Source organism: Musa acuminata, chromosome BXJ2-7 (assembly GCF_036884655.1).
Source record: "Musa acuminata AAA Group cultivar baxijiao chromosome BXJ2-7, Cavendish_Baxijiao_AAA, whole genome shotgun sequence".
In the NCBI taxonomy this organism is placed as follows: Eukaryota; Viridiplantae; Streptophyta; class Magnoliopsida; order Zingiberales; family Musaceae; genus Musa; species Musa acuminata.
Genome location: NC_088344.1, coordinates 183564 through 202776, shown reverse-complemented (window position 1 = coordinate 202776; position 19213 = coordinate 183564). Strand labels below are relative to the sequence as shown.

The window sequence follows — 19213 nt, the reverse complement described above, 5'->3', positions numbered from 1 at the left end:
CATTCCCTTCTCTCTTCCTTCTTCTGTTCCCATATTTGAGGGGAATTTAATTCGGACACATCGACCAAAGGATAGGTTTGTCCATAATACAACAACAACAACAAACTTGGTAGGAGGATGCCATGCATTCTTGTATAACTTCAAGCATTCAGCGTATGTTCCCATATAAATTCGCTTACTTGTTTAATTTAATTACCTTGTGAAACTCGATCCTCCTCTGTAATTTGTATTGAAATTTCCTCTTTGACATCCATAATTGGGTATATCCTTTTGCTAATTATTATTTTGTCTCCATATTCCAATGCCATTCCTACAAACTATCGTATATCTACTCGACCTCTATTTGTCAGCGGGCACGACGTGTCATCATCCGAAGCGTCCAATTCTACCACCATTCGATGGAGACCATCGATCGCATCATGCAAAGCTCCAACACGCCCACGTAGGCAGGCATATGAGAGAGAAATAATAATAATAATAATAATAATAATAATAGTAATGCTATAAAGGGTGCAAGACTCGGCAAGCCGGGGACGACACCGGGGACCGAGTCGGGCGGCGTGGGAACTGCTCGGTCCTGGCGACCTCCCTCTCTCTCTCTCTGTCTTAATCCCTTCCAAATCCTTATATTTAGCTTCTTAATCACTTAAATTAGCCCCAGTCTCTTCGCCGAGCCATCTACGAGTCTGACTGCCCCGCCCCGCCCCGCCCCGCCCCCACCCTCCCTCCAAAGGCCAGGGAGGTGTTGCCCTCTCCGTATCAATCTCTTTCTTTCTTCCCACCGCTCGACCTGGGTCCATTCGTCCCTGCGGTGAGTAGAGTTTGATCGGGTGGGGGGATCGAGGGGGTTCAGCTCGAGTGTGGTGGGCGGGGGTCACCGGTTCTTACCCAAGGATTTGTAGGTCTTTTGGGGGATTCGGTGTTTGAATTCGTTGGGCAAAGATGATGATGTGGAAAGATAGCGGCGTTCCGGCGGATTCTTTCTACGAGGCTCGGTCCGAGTCCGCCGAGGGACCCAAGAGCAAGTTCAAGATTAAGGTCAGTTTTGGCCCTTCTTTCCTTTGGGTCTCTTTGATTTTAATTCTTGCTCAGATCCTCTTCGTCTATCTTTTCTGGGGTCGCCTGTCCCCAACGGAATTACGATGTTTTGGCTTCTCCAGAGGGCAATTATATTTAGCAACGCACGTCTGCATGCTTAAGTGCTCCATGTCTTTGTAATTAAAGAAAGACATTTGGACAGTCGGTTCATCCGCGTCCGTAGGCGTTGATGAAATATGTGTGAAACACAGTCTGGAGATTTTACTTTGGCCTAGTAAATACTTATCTTCACTCCATCATGAAAATTTTATATACTAAGCCATGTCGAAGACACAAAAAAAAGTTCTGGTGTTCTCAGAACTTGGTAAGGGAAATCATTTTGGCCTTCTTTCTAATTTTCTCTTCGCAAACCAGGAGGGCAGGGCCCTCGAAGCGTGTCTCCTTTTAATAAGTCATCTTAGTCTGGCGGGAAGGTAATGTGCGAATCATATCGGCAGAATGCAGTTGTCTGAGAAATGATTTCGCATGGGCTTTGTTTTTCAAATTAAATGCAGCTTGTTATCATGAATAGCCATTCGAGTTTCATTAGGATTATCCTAACTCTCCATGTCAAAAAGTGTCCCACATATTTTTCTCCCAGAAAGTTTGTTCTCATCTGTTCATGGAGTCTGCAAACAAATGTTACACATATTTCCCTCAAGAAAAGTTTGTTTTGATTTGTTCATGTAGGCTGGAAAGACTCTGAGTGCACGAAGATGGCATGCTGCATTTAGTCCGGATGGTCACTTGGACATTGCTTCAGTTCTCAGTCGGATACAGCGAGGGGTACTCTAACATTTAACAACTTCTTTTGCCTGTATATAAACATTCATACTATGGTGCTCCAGTGTTAGTGTGAAGCATGAATAAGGAATAAGAAAAATTATCTTCTGCTTTCTTATTTCAAGCATTGATGCCTTCTTCATGACCGTTTTGCCATGCCATCACAGTACATGCTCTTGTAACCCGCTATACTTTAAGGATCATTCATCCCACGTTATGTTGTTAAGTGAAACTTCAGCACATTAGATGCGGGCACTTTTGATTTTATTACTCAGCTGGTAATGGTAGAGTATGCCTTCTGGAGAATGATACTGTTTGGTGTCTAGTATTGATAACCATCTGAGAGCAATATTGGATGTCTTCGGTAACTTAGATATGGTACAGGATGCAATCTCAAAGTTATTCAAGATTTATAAAGAATATGATTTCTGCAATATCAATATATATTTTGTTTTTGCAGTGGTTTACTAGTGTCATAGCCATAGCCTTTCTGATGCTGATAACAAAAGCATATTATTGAAAATTTGCATATTCTGAGGTCTGCAAGTGATTATAGGATCTTACTTTATGAGAGAAATGACTGAGCAACCTGCTCTTTTAATCAAGTAAATGATTCTTCCAAAAAAAAAAAAATATTGTCATCTACGATCACATAGTACCTATCTTTTGAACGATAAGTACAAGTGTTATTCCTTTGAGAGAACACCTTTGATACGTTTGAGATAGCCTTGAAGTTGATGCACAGTAAATTTATGAGGATTGGGAGGGGATGGCACGCAAAGAGATTATCTAGGAGACATGTTACGTTAACAGTACAATTTTTCAGCTGGTTAGGATAGTTGCATCAAGCGCCTGAGCAACAACTGTCATGTATGATTAACATACCACTATTCTGAAAATACAGGTGGCACAAAGCCACAAACAGTGAGGAAAAGAGAGGAGAAAGGTGAGAAGAAGAGGATATTATTGTATCCTTAGAACTACTAAGAGGCCCATCTTATTATTGTGTTCCTTCAACATTTCCTAAATCGAACTAACCCCACATGACAGATATGCTAATGGTTTGAATGGCTTTGAATTTTGAAAAGTTTATTTGTAGTCTACGTTAATGCTTCCAGCTTACAGGGTTATATAGTTTCATTTTTTCTTATTGATCTTTTAATTGGTATAATAAGATAAATCACTTGCCTCTCCTCTGTTACCGAAGACCGTGTTGCTAGCATGCACCAACCAGTCTACTGACTCCCAAAAGCCAAACTGCAATACACAACCAGTTTAAAACCAGCTTGATGTTTGGCTAAGTCACCCGAAATAGAAGCCAGTATGTCTGCCCTAGTCTTCATGATCAACTTGACCTTGCATTGATAATATTTATCTTGCCATTATTTACACTTCAACATGAAGACGTCCTCTAATAAAAAAATGGTGCAATCAAATCATGAAGTTAATTTAGTTGGATAATATGGTTTTGTCTTTGACTTGTACTTATCTGTTTTGTTGATATCTGGGATCAATTTGCATGATCACTCTAACTAAAATTGATGATATTTTGTGATACAAAAACTTTAGTATCATTGGTATTGCTGAATTTTAATACCTCTGTTTAAAAATCTTCCTGAATTAGGGTGTTCATCCTTCAATACGTGGAGAGGTCTGGGAGTTTTTACTTGGGTGCTTTGATCCTAAAAGCACCTTTGAGGAGCGAGAGCAGCAGAGAGAACATCGGAGGTAGTACCAGTACTTAACTGTAACTAATTAGTAACAGAAGATAGGGACAATCTGTTTTATTATACATGTGGCATATTACACATATTTTACAGGTTCTTTAGTTGAGCTAGCATTCTTTTTAATATTTGGACGTCCATTTTTCCCATAAATATCTACTAAGGCTTATTTATTATTTCTTATTGCAATTTGTTTTACAGACAATGGTTTATGCCTCAACTATCTTGTTAAGCATAGAATAACATCAATAGACTATGAACTGCCATTTCTTGGTTTCATTGACTATATAGACTTCACCTCTGCACTGTTTGACCTAATATTACAAAATTGGCATTATTCTGGATAAATTATGTCATCAGATCATTATTCTAGCACCTGACAATCAATTATGTACATTGCAAGCATTTTTAAGTGGTCACTTACTTTACTCATACCTCATTGATTAGTGGAACCATTTATCGTCTTTCTCATTGATTAGTGGAACAATTTATCGTCTTGATGTTTGTAGACATTGAAACATTTCGAATAGCAAGTGGTGCCAAAAAATGATATATGTCCACCATATGTTTGTAATATTGTATGGTTTCCGCTCGTGTTCAGGCTGTTCCTTGCCTTGAGCACTACTAAGGATTAAAATGCTCATCTTAATTATTTCAATTGTTGATCACTCTCATGCTGGCACACCAATGTTACTAAAATGTTGCTTAGTTTTTCTCTTATACCATCCTTATCTTTCATGACACTTTTTCATGCTTGAAATGGCAGCAGCCTAGTCCAATGGGGTAAGGGCATCAACCTTGATTTTGTGATTTGATGGTTTGTCCAAAATTCTTTAACAAGTCTTGTTTCTGTTTTGGACCCTGTGAAAGTTTTTCATGGTGAACTTTCTGGCTTTTCTTTTTGTAAGGACATAACACTTGTAAATTGTAGTACAGAAACTTTTTGTTATGTGGCTAAAGAAATGCTTAAAAATCAGTAACCAGAAGCAAGAACATAATAGCTGCAGCTTGCCTGCAGTCTGATAAATGGCTAGTACATTCCATTGGTTGAATGCCAACTCCATGCTGACATGTTGGTGTTCATTGCACTAAATTCCAATTTAAATTTAGTTTGGCTTAATACATTTCATTCGTCATGCAGGGTGCAATATGCAAGATGGAAGGATTTGTGTCAGGCATTGGATTCTCATGTTGGCAGTGGAAGAATCATTACAGCTCCAGTAATAACCGAGGATGGTCAACCTATTCAAGACCCTTTAGTCCTCCTGGAAGCCAATCCGGATCAATCCAAAGGACAAGCTAATGGTGGTTCTGAAGCAGAGCCTTACCTGGATAAGCAAGTGATCGAATGGAAGCTCACACTACACCAAATTGGTATGCACCTATATTTGGTTTGCCACTGTTTTGTATTTTAGATTTTATGTCATGTTTTATATCATGCTATATAATTCTTTACGCAAAATTGGTGCCATCATATCTTCCTTTCTTGGGCCTGTTACACCTTTTACGATGGTGGTTTACTGTACACCTCACCGCTGGCTATTGCACTGGTATGTTATAATCTCATCTTGAAACAATGTTGATAGAAATCCAGGTGTGCTTCCTTCTCTAGACATTATCTATTGATCAATTGATCTTTCTGCCGGCCCCCACCAAACCCCCCCCCCCAAAAAAAAACAGAACAAACAAAAAGAAGGGCCTATAGAATTTAACCAAACCTCTGAGAAGATGTTCTACATATTATTTAAGAAATTTATTCTAGAACCATTTCATCAATGAAACTATAAAAACTTCTGTTTAATTGACCTTTTAATCATAAACCAACATGATGGCCATAAATTTCTACTTGTTACAGGTCTTGATGTGCTTCGGACAGACAGAACTCTGGTCTTCTATGAGAAGAAAGAAAATCTTTCAAAGCTCTGGGATATCCTAGCTGTTTATGCCTGGATTGACAAAGACGTTGGCTATTGTCAAGGTGATAACACATTTAAGATTTAACAACATAATTTTTTAATACTGTGCACATCCGCCAACGTAGCTTGCAAACTTAATATCAGGAATGAGTGATCTTTGCTCCCCACTGATAATTCTTCTTGAAGATGAAGCAGATGCATTTTGGTGCTTTGAACGTTTGATGCGCAAACTGGTATAATTTTTGTTGCCACCTTGCTTTTAATTTATCAGTTTTTGAATAATGCTTCAGGTTTTTGGAGCGTTGTTGGTGAACGCATGTATCTCCCAAGTATTATTGCACTGGCCTTGAAGGATATATTATAGTATCTAGATCCTGTTGTCTCTCTTTGTAAAATATGCTCAAGTGCAAGATTGGAAGTAAGATGAACAGATATCTAGATTGAAATACATTTACTGGGAATAGGTGCTGTTTCTGAAACACCATTGTTTTTTCTTTGTATATGATACATGTTAAGTATAATGACTCGTCTTAGGTTGTGACTTGTAAACACACAAGTTCTTGTGTCTATCATGATTCTTTTCTAATTCCTCAAGTTTAGAACTCTGTGTCTTTAAGCATTAATGGATTTTTTGCATGTGGTTTTCTGTCTTTACACTCCATCTGTTCCAGGACTTTTCCATGTCCTTCCTCTATCAGATGCTTATATAGAATTCTTCCAGTTGACTTTTTATTATATGGTTCTAAGCATGCTTTCATGCCATAGAAGCCATTTATTCTTCAGGTTTTTTGCAACAAATCTAGATGTCTGAAAGTCCCAATAACTTTTTAACACATTGCAAATGTACTAGTGATATGATGAATCATTTTCTATAGATATATTTACAAATCTGCCTCGTTTTGCTTTCTAGAGTTTAGTGATCTAAGTGGCTTATTTGTAATTCCTAAGCTTCTAATTTTTTGCACATTAGTACCTTTATTGTACTGTAAGGCATACTGATCTTGGCAGACTTCTCTTTCTAAAGTTCACAATGGTTCTTCAGCATGGCTGTAATTATAATTTTACACCCATGTTCTTGTACTGAAGGTTCGTGTTATTTGCAAGTTGACCGACAAGTTAGAACTCCAGCTTCCAAACAAAACAAAGTACTATATATACTGAATGTTAAGAAGGAATCGTATCTCTTAAAGAATTTTTGTTCACTTTTCATCTTCAGTATCTTTATTGTTGATGACAATTAAATAAAAGCATAATTGAACTCTCAGTCTGGCCTCTAGGCCTATTAACTGAATGACTTGTAGGCCTACAACCAGGTGACTAAAGAACGGTTAAGCCAGTAGTAGAGCCATCTAACTCTATAGACCAGCACAAGTGTCTGTTACTTCCAAGTGGATCTATTGAAAATGTCACATGGACTATCTTCCACCATAACTAGCAATTATTTATGAATATCGCAAGGAAAAGGTAAAGCCTCAAGATAATATGATGGTACAATTGCCATAAATTGGTACAAATTGCAATATCCATTCCAAGATATTTAAAAGGATCTAAAGCATTTGTCATGCTAACTTTCTTCAATGTTGTGATGTTGAGTTCAAATAAAATGATTCATTCTGCGATCAACAGGATGTCCACACTATAAATATATGCCAGTTGGTGCACTTGGAAATCATCAGATGATAACATAGTGATCCTTTTTAGATATAATATTTGACTTGGAAAAGGTTTAACATTAGGTGTTTATGTTTGATAACACTGCACTTTAGGCTTTAGAAAGCAAGTAACCACTCCAACAATTGATCACAAATAAATTCATAGATTGTCAGATTTTTTATACAGTAAATCCTTTTCTCGCCACTTTATGGTTTTGAAGGTCCTAGACTATGTTATCTTTTTAGTGGTGTGTAACTCTCTGCCTTCATTTATTTTCTTCTAGATGTATCTAGCTTATGGTCATTACCACATAAAAGGATCTGCTGCATATTTGAGTTGAAATATTCTAGAACTAAACTACTTTTGTACTAAATTAAAATGCTTCTGATAGGAGTTTTCTTTGATAATATTGTTAACTTGTCTTTTAATCACTTTGTCATGTGAAATTTTAAAGCGAGGAAATTTCAGATGCACTGAGAGATCTGTTGGTGTGGAGAATCAACTACAAAGTCTAGCATCAATAACACAAGTTCTGGACCCAAAGCTTCATCAACACCTAGGTATATGACATGAGATAAACTAGTGCACAGTTACATTCAGAATATATCATGTGTCTCAAAGATACAAATATAAAAGTATATATTTGCCATTTCTTTTATAGATTCTCTCATCTAAGTATCTTATCATCAGAAGCAGTAAATGTTTTTTCATATGTTGTATGTTCGACAATATCAATGAGGAAGTGTTTGATAAACAATTGTCCAGAAAATTTGAAATGTTAATGTGAAATATTAAACCAAAGTCGGTGTTTGTTTAATTTATAAACAGTTGACACTAAAATGACATCATTGGAGTGTACATTTCTTCTTCTTTTTCGTCTCTAAGGATGATTTTTGTCAATTGTATGGTTGATCCTATAGATATAGTGTTTAATTGTCTCACTATCACTACTCTTTTCCTCATCAATAGAGGTGCTAATGCTGTTTCCGTGTATTTTCTGAACAGAAACACTTGGTGGAGGTGATTACCTCTTTGCGGTTCGCATGTTTATGGTATTGTTCCGCCGAGAATTATCCTTTGGAGATTCTTTGTATCTTTGGGAGGTACTGAACATTATAAATAAACATCAATGAACAGTATTCTCATGTGGGCCTATATGGTTCATTATTCCAATCATTGTTGCCAAAATGCTTTTTATACTCCTTGTGTTTCATAAATGGTACAAGTCAAGCTCATTCGATTAAAACACATCTGTGTGTACATGGAGCATCTTTGTCTTTTATCTAGAAGCAAAAGTCAATCTCTCTGCTAGATTCTACTTCATTTCAGTTCTTATCCAATTGTATTCCCATGTTAAGCAACTATTGCATAGTTAAGAGGTACCTATATTTGGAGCAGTTACATAGTTATTTATTTATAAAATTTTGTTGACCGATGAACATTGATTTCTCACCATTTTGTAACTTCCATTGAGATGCATTCCTTATGCTATATGATTGTTTTATGTGAACAAACATATTACAAAGAATGAATTATCCTAAACCAATAAATTTTAATGGGATGATCTACTCAACAAGTCTGAAATTTTCAGATCAAAGTTACTAATAGTAGCTTCTCAAGTTTATATATAAAGTTCCTTGTGATAGTCTTCCATCACCCTTGTTGTTCATACCTCAGTAGTTATATTGCCTTCATTAATGCCTTTGACATCAATTAACCATAGAACATTACGTTGCACAGAGAATACTATATAATTACTGTGATACAATGTTGTGACTATCAATAAACTTAAGAAAAAGGTGGCCCAATGCCCAAGGCTCCTGACTTAAAGAAATGGCAGCCTAGTGCATGAGACACCCACCGATTGTGGGGTTTGGTGAAGATTAATGTACAGTCTTACCCCTATGCATATAGAGGGATGGAGTTTGGGGAGAGTTTAGCGTTACTCTTATAAATGAAGAAGTTATTAGATAAGTCAAATTTAATTGATTAAGTCATAGAGGAATAACCTCACTGTTCCACCAAGCCACACATTATTGCTATCTAGATAAACTACTAATCCGGTAACTTGCATGGAACATATTTGCCACATAGTTTAAAGCATATGCTCAAGTTATTAGGAATAGTCATCAAGGAGATATGTTTACTTTCTTGTTATTCTCTTTTTCCCATGTAGGACTGTTGGGGTATCACACATTTGTTACATGTTTTATGGTATCTATGTGTTGTGCAGTCTCATAACTTATATGTAAATTTTTATACAGATGATGTGGGCTCTAGAATATTACCCTGATATGTTCTCCATGTATGAAGAGCCAGAGCTTCTCACTGAAAAGAATGATGTGTCTAAAGGGAAAGTTAAGTCAATACGCCAATTTGGGAAATTTGAAAGGGAGAATCTCAAGAACGGAACTAAAACTTCTGAAGCCCCTTTGCCAATCACAGTTTTTCTTGTTGCCAGTGTTCTCAAAGAAAAAAGTGCAAGGCTAATTCAGGAAGCACGTGGTTTGGATGATGTCGTTAAGGTAAGGAATTACCTATTTCTCTTTTTATCCGTTAGTTGTTTAGAATTAATGATCACATCTAAGCATTATCCAAATTATTTATCTGGATAGCGAAACCATGCAATTCTTCCCTAGTTTCAAAAGTAAATCACAACCTTTTTGTCTAATCTGCAGTCTGCAAAAAGATATGCTTTTAAATATTTCAAATAGGCTATCTTTTCCCAATTATCCAAACAGTTTCAGTATTCACATTCATTAATGAACTTATATTTAACTAAATTTAGTTAGACATTGCAACCACTCATTCTTTGATAACAACAGATATATACATGGGTGAAGCTATTTTAGTATGTGTATACTTAGTACATAGGTTTCTCTTTAGTGGTTGCCATATACTTCCAAAATTACACAAAATTGCAATGCGAATATCTGCAAGTGTAAATCGAGGACACGGAATGTTATGAAACTAAATCCATAACTAAGTAAATTGATCAATAACTAGTGATCTTGAATATGGTGCATAACTTTGAGTTGAATACCAAATTAGATGAAGAGATGGAAATGTGGAAGATAGAAGACAAAATACTGTAAATTGGAAAATCCATAACAACTCCTATGAACATAAAAAATGGGATATGAATGAGGGATCGATATAGTAACTAACAACTAGATCAAATTAAGTACTATGTCTTGTTCATTAAGGTGCTCCATACATATTAGGTGTTGCAAGCCCATTCAATTGTTAGGAGAGAAAAGTTTGTCACATCAATTTACATTTAGCACTCTCTAAATGATGTTTCTTTGATCAGATTTTAAACGAGACAAATGGAGATTTAGATGCAAAAAAAACGTGCAGTCATGCAATTAGGCTTCACAAGAAATATTTGAAAATGGTACGCATCTCTTTCAAAAAGATTATATTGTGTTTATTTGGTCTTCTTAAATTTATTTGTTCATTTTTTTGTTTAATAGTGATAGTAGATTGCGGAATATTCCCAAGAAGCATGTTCCACCTTATATTGATTTCTCATGTAATATACGCTAGACCTGGCAATAACATTCAAATGCTGGTCTAGAACCTAAGAGTGAAAAATTAAGCGGGTTAATACTTCAGATGACTGGTAATTGTAAAAATATAAAGATAACACTATCAGCAATTTTTCTGGGGGAAGATAGAATTAATACTTATGATGATATTCTTTTGATGTTATTCAGTATGGTTGATTCATTTCCACCTTTATAAACTATAGTGCCTTTTGCTTTGCATTCTTTAAGCAAAAAGGATTATTGGAGAAAATGTTCAATAGCTAATATTCGCTACATCCCGCATGATTTCATCTGATAATTTGGCAGCCTCCACTGATTATTTTTATAGGATTGATGCTTTTCAACATCATCGTTCTCTATAATATTTATCCTGTAATGTTCTATACTTGTTAGGTGTTTGTTTTGTTTTATTTCTGGTTAATAATGATGAACAGATTTTTCCATAATAAAATATTTTTTAACCTTTTTAAGAAATTTTTTTTATCTTTGTATTGGATATTTCTTGTTTTATCTGAGTTCTTTGGACAAACTTGTGCATTATGTATCTTTGCAAATTATGCCCAAAGTAGAAAAATAAGTCCAACCAAACTAAAGGCAACATCTTGGTGCTGCCACATTCTGGTTAATGAACACATAAAAGACTCACTAAGATTATCTAAAGTATCAGTTTTTCTACTTCAAATAATAATAATAATAATAATGATAATGATATACCTCCTCTCATTTATGTAAATATGTGTTGATTATATATGTTCCCATCAAAGGCATATTGTCATGTGGACCTACATGAGCTCTTAACGGAACCATACTGGGTCAGGATTTGATTATGTTTGAGGTGCTGATCCCAAAATGACTGATCCTGAAATGATACGATAGGTTTCTTGCAAATGTTAGTCTTCTATGGTCATTTGTTGTTATTCAGGAATCTTTGCTTTCAACCTCACACCTAGCACTCTTTTGAAACCCTTCTTCCTTTTCTATGATTTACCTTTATGAGGCCTAATCTTACAACCACTAGGGTATTTCTGCCATTTACTTGGAATCTAGAATATTCTTATAGGTGATATGCAATAACTTGAAATATTTCTGGATATCAGCTTGTTGGAGAGGCCAATATAAGCAAACTAAACAATGACATTCATTTCAAAATTTTCTAGATTTTTTTGATTCCTCATCTTTTTTGAAGTACAATTACTCCTCTTTGATACATTTAGCTATTATTATGAGTTTTAAACTGAGAATGCTTTAAGAATTAATTTACACATGGGTGTATCAAGCCTGAAGTACCTGCCTATAAAATTCCCCATTGTGATGCCTTGCCAGACTCCTCTCCTGAAAACTCGGGTTTTGATGAGATCCTTCATTTCTTTGGTTGATATTTCCATGGCAATAATACTTTTGCTATCTTTGATTTGTTATCGAGTTAGATTGCAAATAGTTCTGCAATTTTCTTTTTACTTGTTAGCTTGGAAGTACAACTTCAAGTAGTGGCCTCCATGAAGTTCTAGTGTTGCTTTTATGAGTTGATGTGTATAAGATTGAGGTCTAGTGCAAGGTTATCATAATTAAGTAAATTTTCACAAATGCAGGCCAAGAAATAATAGCTTCTGATGTATATAATGTTCCATGGAGTGAGTTGATTCCTGGTGGCGGAATAATACAGCATTTACTTGTTGAAGGATCTGCAAAGGGAGATACTTTCACTACTTGTCAAATTCTCTAAAGCCCTAGCTCATTGTTTTTCTATGAGCAGGTTCTCCTCCAGTATGTTGTAAGACTACTACTACTACATGTAAATCCTATTCATGCCTCATGTGCTCTTCATTGAAGCAAACCATTGCAACTGTATTATTTCTCAGCTGTTATTGCTTCAAAACCAGGAAATGATTGAGGATTGGTTCATTGTTACAAAGTCTAAAAATAATTATAAATAAGTGATTCATGGCTGCATTTCTACATATATATATATATATATCATCTTCGTTGTTAAGAGTAGTTGTTGTTGTTGTATTGGGGAGATTTTCTTTATATTGTGTGGTTGGAAACTTTGTTTTTTTGTCTTTCCACGATCATGTTGCTGATCGTTAATGATCTGTTGTTTGTTGCAAACTTTCTACAAGCAAAAATCGGAAACTTGCTTTCTGAAAGAGATCATAAACCACAAATCCCTGAAGGATGTTAATCAGAACCTGGTAGAGATACAGGATTTTGATTCTTTCTTCCATCAATTGTGGGGTTTGTGGACATGTATCAAGAACCTGGGATTTCTCTTCTTGTCAGCTTCTCATCAGCATATAGAAATCCATGGAGTCGGCTTTGCACAGTTATCAGGCACGTCATTTGCTTTTGAGTCTCCAAATTAAATTGGCAATTTGCAATTAGCAGCATATCCAAAGATACAATTCATCATACTGCCCCCTTTGCTTAATTTGACATTATTAGAAATTGAGTTTCTAAATATCAGTAGTACACTTTTATAACCACAAACGTTCTTTTATAGCATCCAATATATAAAATTTCTTTGTTGAGCCATTCGAGTGCATTATTATTACACAAAGTGATATGTTCAAAGTTCGAATGCACGTGTCATATTTTAGTAATAGAATTTTCTTTCATTTTTTTTAAAAATATTTTTATTGAGATCGATGTGGCTGTGCTCCTCAATTACAATTGCACTATTATAATGGTTCGGTTTAGCGGGGTTGAGCTCAATCGCACCACACTTGGCTCAAAGGATGGATTCCAACCTCACGCTCGACCGTGTGCCTCTGATTCAGTAAAACCCTAAAAAAAGGGGAGTAATAATAATAATAATAATAATAATAATAATAATAATAATAATAATAATAATAATAATAATAATAATAATAATAGATCCGCGCCACGTAAGCGCGAACCCCGTGGGACCAAAGAACGATCGCAGCCGTCCGTATCGCGATAAGACCACGGTCGCACACCACCAGATCTCAAGTATTGCTCACGCGATTCTTGTGCCATGGCGTTGCGTTACACCAGCATCGTCCATTTTGCTTTATGTTTCGTGAAGTCGTTGATGCCGAGGCCACCGTGGCATCGAAAACATACGGTCGTCGACGAGGAGGCGGCGGCTCCCCCACCCCCACCCCCACCCCCACCCCCCTTCTCATCTTTATATTGTACCGTCGACTTCGGCTACTCTTTCGATATATAATAAAGGGGAGTGGTTTCAACACTCTTTTGTTCTGCTTTTGCGTGTGATCTCCGCGAGAGTCGTATTCCAGTCCGCTGCTGCAAGGTAAGAACACGAAAAAGGTCTGTTCTTTCTTCTTTCTTTTCTGGGTCAACACAAAAAATCTCCTCTTTCGTGCGTTTGATCGGTGATATGGGGGCATGAATTTGTGGCTTTCGTTTGGTGGTTTTACTTCTCTTTTGTTGATTTGTTCTGGTATTTCCTTTCTTGAATCTGCTGCCTGATAGTTGGAAATATATTGCTCGGGAATTTAGATTGTTCTGGGAAAACTGGCGGATTGTCCCAAGTAATTCTTTTCCCATGTGGATTATGACGGGCGTAGAAAGATCCAAGGACTAAGAGAAAGAGCTCGCGTTGACGCGAAATAGCCTGCTTTGTTTACTTCTTTAGATCATGTTTGGACTTGAATGGGGACGCCGAATGTTTAGATTTAGGAATGCTTCACGATTTAGAGTATCCGAGGGTTGACTTGAGGACAAAGCTATAGTTGTTACTTGGTTCTAAAACAGTAACAAGAAAGAGGAGAATACTTGCCCTGCCGTCTGTGGCACTTTAGATCTGATATCGTCAATGCGGATGAAATGTGGATTACAGAACTATGAAGAATATTTTTCTTATGCCTCCCTTTTTGTTATTTCTGGGCACTATTTTGCATCACTTCGAGCTTCAAAAAAAATTCTCCCTTTTAACTTGCTTCTGAAGTTCTTGAAAATTCAACCAAGATTGAGTGAGGCAATTGCAAAGTCTCTTCTTAATTGTATGCTGTCGATCGTTTCTTGATTGTGCACACACCAGAACTATATGCAAAGCGTCACTCTGAAGAACTTCCCTTGAGGATTTTGCACTAATTTTATTGCTGCCGTTGATTGACTTGTATATTGACTTGTTGATGTGTTCTATATCAAGATGCACATGGCTTATTGCCATGACCACAAAATCAAAGCAATTAGACTTGCAGTTGATGTCCTCTTTTGGCCGATATATGAAGTGGTGTTGTTTGTAGCGAAGTATCCATAGTGTTTTACAGCTTGTTCTCACTTGTACCAATGTGCCTTTGTACCGATAGCTGACCGAACAGTCTTTTTCTATGGAAATACAGTATTGCATTAGTCTATCAAATTTGGACTGAATGTTGACAGTATCCGTATTTGCGTGGTTTTCAGATCTGGTCGTGGCTCTCGAAGCAAGTTAGCTTTTGTTTCGACGTTCCCTTCGACAGTTGCAGTGTTCATGTCTGATCTAGAAGCACAGATCCCATCTGCTTTTGGTATGTTCAGGAAGTTGTGTTATTGACAATTTGCACAACTATCCTCGGTTATGTGTCTGGAAGTTATTCTACACCATAACTGCACGTGTAAATGAATGGATCCGTCTTGCAATGTGTCATCTTGGTTATTCCCTTTCTTTTTCTGTAGATCCTTTTGCTGATGCAAATGCTGATGACTCTGGTGCCGGCACAAAGGATTATGTGCATATCCGCATACAGCAGCGGAATGGCAGGAAGAGTCTGACCACAGTGCAAGGACTCAAGAAAGAGTTTAGCTATAACAAGATCTTGAAGGATCTGAAAAAGGAATTCTGCTGTAATGGTACTGTGGTTCAGGACCCAGAGCTGGGCCAGGTTATTGTTTTGCCGCCTTTGCTTGATGTGTCATAAGGCGGAAAGCTTATCGTCTAATCAGATATGCACTCAATGCAAGAAACCTCGATGGCCAATGCATTTATCTTTTTGTTGTTTTTATAGGTCATTCAACTTCAAGGTGATCAACGAAAGAATGCTTCAAATTTCTTAGTTCAGGTAATAGCCTTTTCCACGGTTCCTTAGTGTAGTCTTGGCCGTGATCGATAGATATCTAGGGGTGAACCTGAGTTAATTATGTTCCATTATATGTGGTGAATGACGATGCTGTCTTTACGGTGCAGGCTGGAATTGTGAAGAAGGAGCACATTAAAATTCATGGTTTCTAAGCAGTTGCGTATCTCGGGCTCAAGTAATTTAGCAGTAAGACATATATCATCTAGCTTGCCTCTGGTTGCATGGTTCCAGACACTTTGCTGTGGCTGTAGGAGAGCCCATTGCCGGATGGATACTCTCTTTAAACATATATTTATACAAAGGACATAGTGTGTGTTTAAATATCTTTGCCGTAACCTTGTTTAGATATCTTGGGAGTGATATCGTTCAGTGTGGTTAGCACCTTTGCTTTGCATCTTGTTCCAGTCTGGCATAGTCCAAATGGTCTACGGAGCATGTTCTTATTGCTTAATTGTGTTGTGTCTCATCGGAACAATGCTTAATTGTTGACAGACAGCATAGTTATGAGAAGTAGAGAAAATTCTTTTCGTATTATTTATTTAAAGAGGAAATCCATTTCGGATTTAGGATTAAGATGAGGAAGAAAGAAAATGGACCGTTTCTCTCTTTGGTCGGTCGCCCTCTCAACGTAGTTGTTTAAATAATAACTATGATGCTATTGATTCCCTGATACGATTGATTGTAAACAGAGTTAAATATTTTATTTTATATGTTGGGGTTGGGGGGAAGAATAGAAGAAGAAGACACCTTGCCGATAGATAGTATCGGGGTGTGTGCATGGCTACAAGATGAGGAAGGAGTAGCGACGGGAATATGCCGTCGTCGTCGGCCTCCCACTTGACTTGTTGATGATGGAGGGAGGGAGAATGGACCATCCACATTTGCTTGCTGCCTTGTTGTATCATCAGATATTTTCTTCTTCGCTGCGTGCAATTTATATTCCATCACGATAGATAGCAACTCCCCAACTAGTAATTTAATTTATTTAAGATAGATGGACGATTAAGAGGCAATTAATATTATTCCACGTTTCCAAGTAAAGGGAATCCTTAAATCGAATAGAATGTTGGAAGAGCTCTTTCTTCTTCGTCTTTCTTATTTCTGCGGTGTGCATCCACGCCCTCTCAGGACGGACAATAATAATAATAGCAGAGGAGATCACCACCAGAATTATTTTGACTTTATGTGATCACAACCCCATTCAAATGCGTAATTACAATAAATTAAATTAATATTTTACTTTATTCCATTAACTTAGTGGCGGTAGTCTCACCACACCAAAGAAGGCAGGCCACCTGCGCCTTCTTCCCACTCCCCATCAAAATATCTTCGCCTTCCTTCGTAAAGACGAAAATGACACCCAAAAGCTAACTTAGATATTTTCACTCCCGAATATCCGCTATTTATACCCCCCCCCTTCGCTTACACTCCATCCATCCACTCTCCTCCTCCTCCTCCTCCTCCTCCGGCCTCTCCCCCAACTCCAAACGTACACCTTTCGCCACCCTCCTGCAATGGCAGCCTCCGTGGCCACCTCCTCCCTCCTCTCCAACCCCAAGTCCCTCATCTCCGACAACCACCACCGCTCGTCCTTCAGCGGCTTCCGCCTCCCGGCCACCGCCCTGCGCTCCCTCCCCGGCCGCGGCAGACCTTCCTTGTCCGTCACCGCCGCCTCCGCCGCCCCCAGGTACGACCTCGATTCCTTCCGCTTCGAGCCCATCAAGGAGTCGGTCGTTTCCCGCGAGATGACCCGCCGCTACATGACCGACATGATCACCTACGCCGACACTGACGTGGTGGTCATCGGCGCCGGCTCCGCCGGGCTGTCCTGCGCGTATGAGATATCCAAGGATCCGTCGGTGCGCGTGGCCATCGTGGAGCAGTCCGTCTCCCCCGGCGGCGGTGCGTGGCTCGGCGGCCAGCTCTTCTCGGCCATGGTCGTCCGCAAGCCCGCCCACCTCTTCCTGGACGAGCTCGGCGTGGCTTATGACGAAGCCGACAGCTACGTCGTGATCCACCACGCCGCGCTCTTCACCTCCACCATCATGAGCCGCCTCCTCGCCCGCCCCAATGTCAAGCTCTTCAACGCAGTCGCCGCCGAGGACCTCATCGTCAAGGAAGGCCGCGTTGCCGGCGTGGTGACCAACTGGGCGCTGGTGTCAATGAACCACGACACACAGTCCTGCATGGACCCCAACGTGATGGAGGCCAGGGTGGTGGTCAGCTCCTGCGGCCACGACGGGCCGTTCGGCGCCACCGGAGTGAAGCGGCTCAAGGGCATCGGGATGATCGATTCCGTGCCGGGGATGAAAGCCCTCGACATGAACGCGGCGGAGGACGCGATCGTCCGCCTCACCAGGGAGGTCGTGCCCGGGATGATCGTTACCGGCATGGAGGTCGCCGAGATTGACGGTGCTCCAAGAATGGTATCAAAATATCATCTTTCTTCATTCTTTGGCTGCAAATTTTGTTCTTTCGGTAAAGATTTAAGGGGTGCGTCGCAAGGTTCCTTTCATCACATTTGTTTCCCGAGAGAAACAGAGCTCTCAGGGAAGGTCTTCCTAATTTTGATTTGGTTGCAGGGAAACAAACATAAACAGAGCATAGTGTTCTTCTCCTAAAATTTGTTGATTTCGTGGCAAACGATTTGATCTTCTTCGTCATGTGAATTTCTTGAGAGACAAACGAAGAAGGTTTGTTCCTTACGAGGAATTCACGGTGGTGTTTGGTTTGGTTGCAGGGGCCGACCTTCGGGGCGATGATGATCTCAGGGCAGAAGGCGGCACACCTGGCGCTCAAGGCATTGGGGCGGCCCAACGCTATCGACGGCACCATCGGAGCGGAGGCGGTGCAGCCGGAGCTGGTACTGGCCTCGTCGGACGCCGGGGAGATCGTCGACGCCTAAGACTGCAGCCACCACAGCAGCTTTTCCTGGAAATAAAAGATGGTAAGGGGGCAGGGGAGGGGTGGATGGTGATGGGACTTTTGTTCTTGGTGGGTTGGAACGATAAGACGCAGAGGGGGAGGAGTGACCGAGAGAGATTCGAGACATCTTCTTCTTCTTCTTCTTCTTCTTCTTCTTCTTCTTGGGTTCTCTTTAAATGCTATGCTGCTCTCTTGTTGTTAAGAAAGTATCATCCTATTATCTTCTCTCTCCGTGTGGCTGCTGTTCGTTCGTTTCTCTGTGCCATACATATATATGGCCTCGCAGTTTGCTGCCAAATTTAGTGCTGCTAAAGATTATTAGTATCTTAACCCAACAACATTTACATTTATATTTACATTTGAATGTGTAATTATATATATATATATATATATAATCTTTTATAATTAATTAGTTTTAATATTTTAAAAAAATTATATTGAGGTTTTTATATTTATGAAAGTAAAACATTAAGATTTTTATAAGAATTAAAAAATAAATTTATAAGATTAAAAATTAAAAATATTAAAATAATAAGATT

The 19213-nt window shown here is 38.6% G+C and overlaps 3 protein-coding genes across 5 annotated transcripts; all 3 read left to right on the top strand.

The window, feature by feature from the left end:
* Positions 1-536: 536 nt before the first annotated feature.
* Positions 537-12654, top strand: LOC103991028 (rab GTPase-activating protein 22). Of its 2 annotated transcripts, XM_009410385.3 has the most exons (11): positions 537-1038; positions 1768-1863; positions 3485-3588; positions 4726-4958; positions 5440-5562; positions 5645-5733; positions 7608-7713; positions 8159-8256; positions 9418-9678; positions 10467-10550; positions 12294-12654. In XM_009410385.3, exons 1-11 carry the CDS (start codon positions 943-945, stop codon positions 12303-12305), a joined length of 1302 nt encoding a protein of 433 aa, XP_009408660.2. In that variant the 5' UTR covers positions 537-942; the 3' UTR covers positions 12306-12654. The 2 variants fall into 2 exon arrangements, with proteins under 2 accessions (XP_009408660.2, XP_009408661.2); XM_009410386.3 differs by lacking the exon at positions 10467-10550.
* Positions 12655-13820: 1166 nt separating this feature from the next.
* Positions 13821-16072, top strand: LOC135616454 (protein translation factor SUI1 homolog). Of its 2 annotated transcripts, none has more exons than XM_065115659.1 (5): positions 13821-13978; positions 15097-15200; positions 15349-15554; positions 15678-15731; positions 15857-16072. In XM_065115659.1, the coding sequence occupies exons 2-5, from the start codon at positions 15164-15166 to the stop codon at positions 15899-15901; spliced, it is 342 nt and encodes a 113-aa protein (XP_064971731.1). In that variant the 5' UTR covers positions 13821-13978; positions 15097-15163; the 3' UTR covers positions 15902-16072. The 2 variants fall into 2 exon arrangements, with proteins under 2 accessions (XP_064971731.1, XP_064971732.1); XM_065115660.1 differs by having other exon boundaries at positions 13841-13995.
* Positions 16073-17183: 1111 nt separating this feature from the next.
* LOC135616453 (thiamine thiazole synthase, chloroplastic-like) lies at positions 17184-18899 on the top strand. The gene is made up of 2 exons (XM_065115658.1): positions 17184-18175; positions 18490-18899. Exons 1-2 carry the CDS (start codon positions 17264-17266, stop codon positions 18652-18654), a joined length of 1077 nt encoding a protein of 358 aa, XP_064971730.1. The 5' UTR covers positions 17184-17263; the 3' UTR covers positions 18655-18899.
* Positions 18900-19213: the final 314 nt, after the last annotated feature.